The sequence below is a fragment of the Mustela nivalis genome (genome assembly GCF_964662115.1).
Source record: "Mustela nivalis genome assembly, chromosome: 3".
Taxonomy (NCBI): Eukaryota; Metazoa; Chordata; class Mammalia; order Carnivora; family Mustelidae; genus Mustela; species Mustela nivalis.
The window spans coordinates 139,207,478-139,215,446 of NC_139022.1; the positions used below are offsets into that span (position 1 = coordinate 139,207,478).

The 7,969-nt window shown below is 50.3% G+C and overlaps 1 protein-coding gene across 28 annotated transcripts in view; it reads right to left on the reverse strand.

Annotated features, from left to right (window-relative positions):
- The window catches only part of TCOF1 (treacle ribosome biogenesis factor 1), a 37,639-nt gene extending 35,398 nt beyond the window's left edge, over positions 1-2,241 (reverse strand). For 23 of the 28 annotated variants that reach the window (XM_082726253.1, XM_082726252.1, XM_082726245.1 and 20 more), the window contains exon 1: positions 1,943-2,241. In XM_082726253.1, coding sequence (XP_082582379.1) covers positions 1,943-2,050 — 108 coding nt within the window. In that variant the 5' untranslated portion in view covers positions 2,051-2,241. The remainder of the gene's footprint in view (positions 1-1,942) is intronic. The other 5 variants (XM_082726257.1, XM_082726255.1, XM_082726256.1 and 2 more) reach the window with 2 other exon arrangements.
- Between the last annotated feature and the right edge of the window lie 5,728 nt (positions 2,242-7,969).

The following is a 7,969-nucleotide window of genomic DNA, read 5'->3' on the forward strand; positions in this document are numbered from 1 at the left end:
TGGGAAGAGACTGATGCCAGTCCTTGGTAGAAGCAGAGGGAACTGGGTGGAATCCAGCCCTCTGGAGCCAAGGCCAGATGGCCCCACCTGTAAATGTCAAGAACCCAGGGTGTCAAGTGCCCCAGAGAGGTCAAGTGAGCAATGTGAGGTGAGGGAAGTATGAGGAATCCGGGCAGAATGGCTAAGAGGCTGCATCTAGAGTCAGGTAGAGCTCCTCCACTAATTGGCTGAGCTAATCTCTTCACCTCATCAGACTCTGGGCTACTTCTTTATAACACAGGGGTAAGAGCAGAACCCCCCTAGCAGGATGCTATCAGGCCTGAACAAGATATTCTAGTCAGTGTCCAGCACAGGGGCTGGTAACACACAGACTCCAACTGTCAATTTCACTCTGCTCTGCCCAAGGCACACTTGTTTCCTTACTGGCCCTCAAAAGTGCTGCTATTCTTTCTGCCTGGAATCCTCTTTCCTGATAACTACATAGCTCAGTCCCTCACTTCCTTAAGGTCTCTGTCCTCTCAGAGGTGAAATGTCACCTTCCCAGTGGGGCTTCCTGATCACCCTATTTATAACTGAGCCCTGATATTCCTTATCCTTCTTGCCTGCCTTACTTTTATAGTTAATACCTATGATCACTGAACACACTGTATCATTAACTTTTTTTTTTCAAATATTTGTCATCTGTCTGCTCCTGCTACATTGAGCTACATTGTATGCTCAGGATACTTTGGCCTAGACAAATGCCCCAGTGAAGATGGGTACTATCTCTTACCCCACTTTCCTGTTAAGTGATCTACATGGAATAGAAAGGCAATCAAGGTCCAAAGAGGGTTGAGAAAAGCTTGGATAAAGTCTTGGCCCATCACACTTTAGGGAGATCCCAGAAGCAAGCATCAGAACCAGAGCCCACACCACAGCCAAAGGCAAGACTAATCAGGCCAATATCCACTTATCCAGTTTAAAACCCTCCAGTGACTTACCACTGATCTTCAGATGAAGACCAAACCAACTAGAGCAAGGCTCCAGCCAGCTCCCTACCCCCTCTGTCACCTTGTACTTCACAGCCACAACGGACTTTCCAGAGGCCAGTACAAATGCAGAAAGTTCCCTCCCATCACAGGGCATTAGCACCTCTGCCTGGAATATCCACCTCCCTTCTCTCAGGTCTCAAATTAACTTCCACATCCTGGCGAAAGCAGTCCTGAATGTCCCTGACACTGGCAATTTGCCATTCCTGTCTTACCACCCTACACCTCTCATTCTTGGCACCTAACGTGTTACTTTTGTGATTCTTGATTTATGTCCACCTCTCCTACCAGATTTAGATTATAAAACCTAGGAGGGCTGGGGGACCTTGCTCAACATTCTATCAACAGCACCCTGAGTACCAGAGTGAGTTGCTGAAAAAAAATGAATGAAGTAAGCAATGACTCCATCACAAGCTCGCATTCCAAAGCTGTCTGACTCCGTACCGGTGGGACGAGGGCCAGTTTCACCTCAAGTAAGGGGCCACAAGCCTCTTTCCTCGGCGCTCTGTGTCCTCCTCACCCTTCCCGGGGTCTGCTCGCAATTCACCCCTCAGACTCTGAGCAACCCTCTAGCCCTCCGGGGCCGCGCTGAGCCACGTGGCCCGAGACTTCGGAAACTTTAAACCGCCACTACCGGGAAGGCGGTGGAGGTAAGGGGCGCGGGAATTACAAAGCCCTGAGCGTCGGATCTCACATCGGGGCCCGCCCACTGCACAGCTGGAGAAACTGAGGCCCAGAAGGACAGGGAGCCGTAGCGAGGGCAGAGGCTGTGGCTCCTTCACTAGCCCCGGCCGCCTCCTAGAGCACCGCACGGTCCGGCTCTAGGCGCCCGCCAGGCCGCTAGGGGAGGGGGCACAGGCAGTCGCTCTCCAAATGTTGCACGCGGCCCAAGCACACGGCCCAAGCACGCTTACCTGGCCACTCTGCTCCTTCACTTCCCGCGCCGCGCGCACATAGCCCGCCTGTAACAGATGCTGGTAGATCAGGGGAAGCAACTCCCGGCGTTTCCTGGCCTCGGCCATGCCGACGAAACCGGGCCGTCCGCTCACCTGCACGCCCCCCTCAGTCCCCGCCCGCCACTTCCCTCGTGCCCTTAGACCTCGCGCGCCCCACTTCCGGCTCCTCTTTCGCCCGCGTCGCGCGGCGAGCCGGGAAATGTAGTCTTATTTCCTGGAGTGGCCGGCTCCGCCCCGGTGGGTGAAAGGGGCGGAGGCTTGGAGGATAATGAGGCCTCCCATTGGCATGGAGGGCGTGGTCAAACCTAGTCCCGCCTCCTGGCCTTGATCTGAATGACTCCTTAAGCCCTCCAGACTTGCTCACCGCCGGTATTTGTCTTCCCTGTTCGCTGTGACGTCTGCGATAGCGTTTTGCTCATCTCTGTACATCTTAATCTGCAGGTCTCTAGTCCCGAACTTCCAGTTACCCACTCATTTATTCACTTCACAGAGTTTTTAGGACCCATGACTATTTGTCATTATTCATTCATTGCCTAAATAGTTTTTTGAGCACTATACTTCAGGCAAGTGCTCACCTGGAATGGAGGGATGAAAAGATGGATAAGAAACGGAGGCTACCCTCAAAGCTCACAAGGAGATTTGGTAACCAACAACGATGGTTCAAGGTCTTGAGTGCACTGTCGGGGACAGACACAGCCTATGGGAGCCGGGAGGAGGGGCGCCTAACCCCAAAGAGACGTCTAATTTCAGGCTTAAAGACGGAACAGGAATTTCTAGGTGCAGAAGAGAGGACTGGCATTCCAGGCAGAGGACACTGCCTGTACACAGAGAGGAGAAACCACCGCTATAAGCTGGGAAGCCCAAACATAGAACCCAGTCTGTGCTGGTGGGCTGTGGTTGTGGGAAAGAGGGGATGAGTAAGGACACGGGAGGATGGAGAAATAAACAGGCCCCGCAGCACCCTCTCCTGCCGAGCAGAGCTTGCACTTTGTTGCAAGGGTGATAGATGATCTCTGACTTGTTTTATGTAGGAGGGTGACCTGGGTTTGTGTTTTTAAGAGATTGCTATCACCGGAATGTGGAGGACGGATTTGTGGAGAGCAAACTAGATGTGAGGCTGTTGTACTTGTTGAAGGGAGGCTGGCAGGGAGAGGATGAGGTAGGCTGGGGAATATTTGAATCAGCTCTTTTTAACTTCACGGACCCATTGAGAAACTGAAGATAGCATGAACCACCTAGACTTTGTTGCCGAAAATTTTGAATGTGCACAGACGCATAACGTTTCACACTGATTTTAGGACGTGGATAAGCACATAACTGAACCTCCTAGAGTTAGGAACTACTGCTCCAGAAGAAACAGGGATAGGACCTGGTGACTGAAAGCAGCGAGTGAGGAAGAGGGAGGAGAGTAATCTGCATTCCGCTATTTAGTGAAACATTTATTGAGTACCTACTATTGGGATAAAGTAGTGTTCACCCCAGTAGAGTTTGAAGTCTAAAGGGGGAGACACATGCTAAAAGTTATACGAACACTTTGTTACAAACAGTGAGGTCATGCAGAAAGGAAAAGAATAGAGTTTTCTTATGGAACAGTAAACACCGTGTGGGAGTCACACAGCTAGGGTTCAAATTCTGCCTTTGCTTCTTGTTAACTAAGGAAACTTGGATAAGTTACATACATAACTTCTCTGTGCCTTGGCTTCTTCATCTGTAAAATAGAAATAATTGTAATATCTATTTCACAGGCTTGGGGAATAACTGAGGTCTAAGCAGAAATGCTCAGAAGCTTCTAGCAATAGTGCTGTGCCTAGATGTATGTTAGCCATTATTGTGAAAGCATTTAACAGGAAGGAGGGATCTATGCTTTCCTGGGGGTTAGGGAAGGAGCCCCTGAGAAAGTGACGTTTGTGAGGAAATCTGAACTGTGTGTAGGTGAGGATAGGGTGGGGGGGTATTCCTGGGAAGAGGGAAGAACCTGTGCAAAGGGCCTGAGGCAGAAGGTGCAGCTGAGAGGAGAGATGAGAAAAGGCCTTGGGAGCAGGCCATAGGGGGAGAGCAAGGGGATTGGGGAATGTGGAAGGTGGGCACAGACAGATTCCACATTAAGGAATCTTTGTTTTCATCTTAAGCATGATAGGAAGCCACTGACAGTGTAGGCCCAAGAAGGACAGGATGGTTTTTCATTTTAATGTGGTCTGTGTGAATGCCCAGTGGAGAGTGGAGTAGGGTGTGTATGTGTCCATGCCAGATGACAAGTTAAGCTTAGGAGTGCAGGCAGGCGTTTAGGGAGAATATAATGGGACAATGCTGGTTGCAGCAGAGGTGGAGAGTGCTGGAAGATTCCAGGGTTGTCGAGAAGTAAAATCATCATAGGGATGTGTTGGAATGGAGGGCAAGGCAATCGGGATGAACTGTGAGGTTTCTGGGCAGCCCAGCAGGCAGCCACTTTCCCTGAGAAAGGGAAGCCTGGAGACGACAGGGATGGGGGCAGAGTGGGAAAGGAAGGATGACGAGGTGGGCCATGAAAAGTGCAAGTTCTGCTTTAGGCGGTTGGAGCTTGAAATGCCTTTGAGACACGGAGAGCAGGTGTCCGGTAGGCACTTGGGGGCCTAGGTTTGGACCCACATGAAAATGGGAAGCTGTCAGAAGAGATGATAATCGAGGCTGTGGCTGAGGGCCAGGTTGTCTGGGGAGCAGAACACAGACAGAGGAGAGAAGGTGGCCCAGCAGGGAGACCTAAGGCTTACCCACAGGGTAGAACTGCACAGAGGAGGATGTGCCTGGCAAGGCAGAGAAGGAGGGAAGAGAGAGGCAGGAGAAGACCCAGGAGGGTGGGTGTAGGGAAGGAAAGCAAGGGACGAGCTTCGGGAAAGTGTAGTGAGCCCATGGGGAATGCTCCAAGAAGTCAGATGGGATGAGCATGGGACCGTGAGCTTTGGCTTAATGACAGCTGTGGCGACTGTTGACGGCTTTTGGGAGCGCTACTTCCGTGGAGTGATGGAGAAGGTCAGGTGGCCGTGGTCTGACGATGAAGGAGGGAAGCAGGAGGCAGTGTGTCTTTGGAGAAGTTTCTGTGCAAAGGAGAGGAGAGAGACAGTGTGGCAGGGTCGGTGTGTGTGCTGGGGGAGGTGTGTTATAAGGTGCAAGAGAGCTGGGTTTGTTTAAAGGCAGATCAAGGGGAGAGAGCTTAATTAGGGGTGTAGGGAACAGGGGAGATAATCAGCAAGTGACGTTCAGGAGCATATGCAAGAGGGAATGGGTTCAGGCATGTGGGTGGAGGGGTTGGTCTCAGAGAGGAGGAGGGATGACTTCTCTAGAACCAAAAGAAGGAACAAAGAGAGGATGGGTGCAGATGTAGATGTAGGTTTGTAGTGGGATGTTAAGGGAGATTTCATCTTGAGCTTCTATTTTTTCTGCAAAGTGGGAGGCAAGGTCCTCTGCTGAGAGCGAGGAAGAGGTGGTGAGGAGTCTGGAGGGAGGAGAATGAGCATTCCGACTTGGGAAGCAAACTTGCCCACAAAATCCCCAATTGCCTGATAGTGTCGACAACCCAGTTAGAGGCTGGTGATCGTTAATTTACGCGTGTCCTTCCTGTCCCACTGAGAGATTTCCCTCTTTGTAGCTCACCTACCCAGGAGCAGGCCAGGGGAAAGTACTTAGTGGAGTTTATCTAGAGGCCTCGGGTTTAGCCAGATGCATGAGGGAAAGAGGCACAGGGATTTAAAGTGTTGGCAAGAGGTGCTCAGTCTCTGAGCTCTGGGATCTACACTGGGCAGGGAGGGAAGTGGAGTCAGAGGGAGCCAATGTTCAGGAAAAGAGTGGAAGCCTCCGGGGACTGGGCCACCATGAGGATGATTAACCAGCAGCCTGTGCTGTAAGACAGTTGGCAACTCCACCTGACGGCAATGCCCGGGTTCCTGACTGGGGGCAAGGTGGGGGCCTGGATGGGCCACTGACTGAGTTAAGTCAATAGGCCGATGAGCATAAAATCTCTGGGCAAATCAAAGCTCTTTTTCACTACTCCAAGCTCTTATTTTCACCCCCATGGGGTATCATCATCCTCGTTGAGTGAACACTTTTGTAGATATAAATTTCCTGAGGGCTGATCTGGGGTTGTCTTGTTGGCTATGATATCCCCAACCCCAGTCAACAAATATTGGTAAGTGAAGGGGTGGTTATAGCCTGACTCCTGAGGAAGAAAGGAGGGCAGAGCAGGCAGGGCAAACGTTGTGAGTACAAGCCTAGAAGCAGAAATGTGGAAGCTTCTAGAAGTCAGTGGAGAGGATACTAGGGCGTGAGTCTTTGGCTGATCCTGGGAAAAAGGAAGAACTGATAAAAACAAAACAAAACAAAACAAAAACAAAATAAAACCAGGATGGTCTAATACCTTCTGTCTGGCAACAGGTTGTTTTTGTTTTGTTCCTAATAAAATTCATTTTAAGCACTTAAGCACTTATGCTTTGTCCTTGGCTCCTGGGAGGCTGCCTCTTGTGTGGACATTTTTTTTTTTTTTTAATTTCCTTGATTTTCTAAATCATACCCTTCACTGAATTGCCTCAGGGCCCAAGCACAAAATTAAAACATTAAACTGATAAAATACAACATGGCAACAATTAAGACAGCAGCAAACAAAACAGTGCATTAAAAAAAATTAGCCTCAGAGCAATTTTTTTTTTAACAGTTAGAAAAAGATGTCTTTGTTAGCAGTAGAAGCCAGAAGCTTCCAGACCACTCGACTGTGAGTGCCTCTCGGGTAAGCAGCAGGCCTTAGTCATCTTGAATTCTCAAGCAGGGTACAGTGAGGGCACTCAGGAAATGAGAGAAGGAGGGACTGTCAGCAGAGGGGAACAAAGTTAAGCAGGTGGGACACTATACCCTTCTTTTCCCAGCAGGAGGACTCCTGCACACAGTTGGAAGGTAGCACAATATAGGGGAGAGGTTACTGAGCCAGGAGTCAGGAAACTGCTTTTTGGCCAGGCTTTGCTATGTGACCTTGGGCCAGTCTCTTGACCTCTCTGATCCTCAACACCTCTACTGGTTGGACAAAAGCCCCTCTGGCCTTGGAACTCTACAGAGGGCCCTATCTGGAAAGGCTGCCTTTGCCCCTGGAACCCGAAGATGGCCTCATCATCTATGGTAACAATGGGTTCTCCCTGGGCCAAGTCACTTGGGCCTGTAGTTTTCCCACAGTCTCCATCCCGCTCCCAGGATAATAATTTCTCGCTTTCTTTTCTCTTCAGTCTTGGAGATTTTAAAGATTTACAAAAGGTTTAAAAGTGATTACGGCAGTCAGCAGTCAAACAATTCAGGGATGTACAAAGATAAAGCTAGACCTTCCCTCCAGGTCATCCACTCCCAGCTCCCTTCCCCACCCTCCAGCACCACCAGTCCCCCACCTCCACACCCAGCAACCCCTAGGAGGCTTGGTGTCAGGTCCCTTCATGTCATCCCTCTGGACTCAGATAGACACAGATGACCTGCACCAGGTTTTATAAGGTTTTAATCCTCCCTTCCCAGTTCCCTATTTTCATCTCTCTTTTCTTTCTTTTTTGCAAAAGGAGATCATCCTAAACACACACTCAGCAACTGGCTTTTTTCACCGAGGGTCAGATCAGAGCCTTTTCTCCAGATGTTGGGATCCCGGCAGCCTTCTCGGTAAGCGTGGCAGCTCATCTACCAGGAGCCCCCCACAGCTGTGCTGTGAGGCAAACCAGTGTTTATGGCGTTAGCCCTCAGAGCCCCCTATGGAGCATGTCCCTGGTTCTCTGCCCCTTTCATAGAGGAAGAAGTCAAGCTCAGCGAGGTAAGGCCCCAAGCCATGAGCTTTGAGCTAGTGAGGTTGAGGGCCAGCTGCAGGGGTAGTGTGAGGAGGGGGGACGTCTGCTGACAGAGGTGGAAGATAGCTTGGGACAGCTTATTTACTTCTTTTTTTCTGGCTAATAGGACAGCGCTGCTCTCAACGCCCTGCAAATACATCCTTGCGGA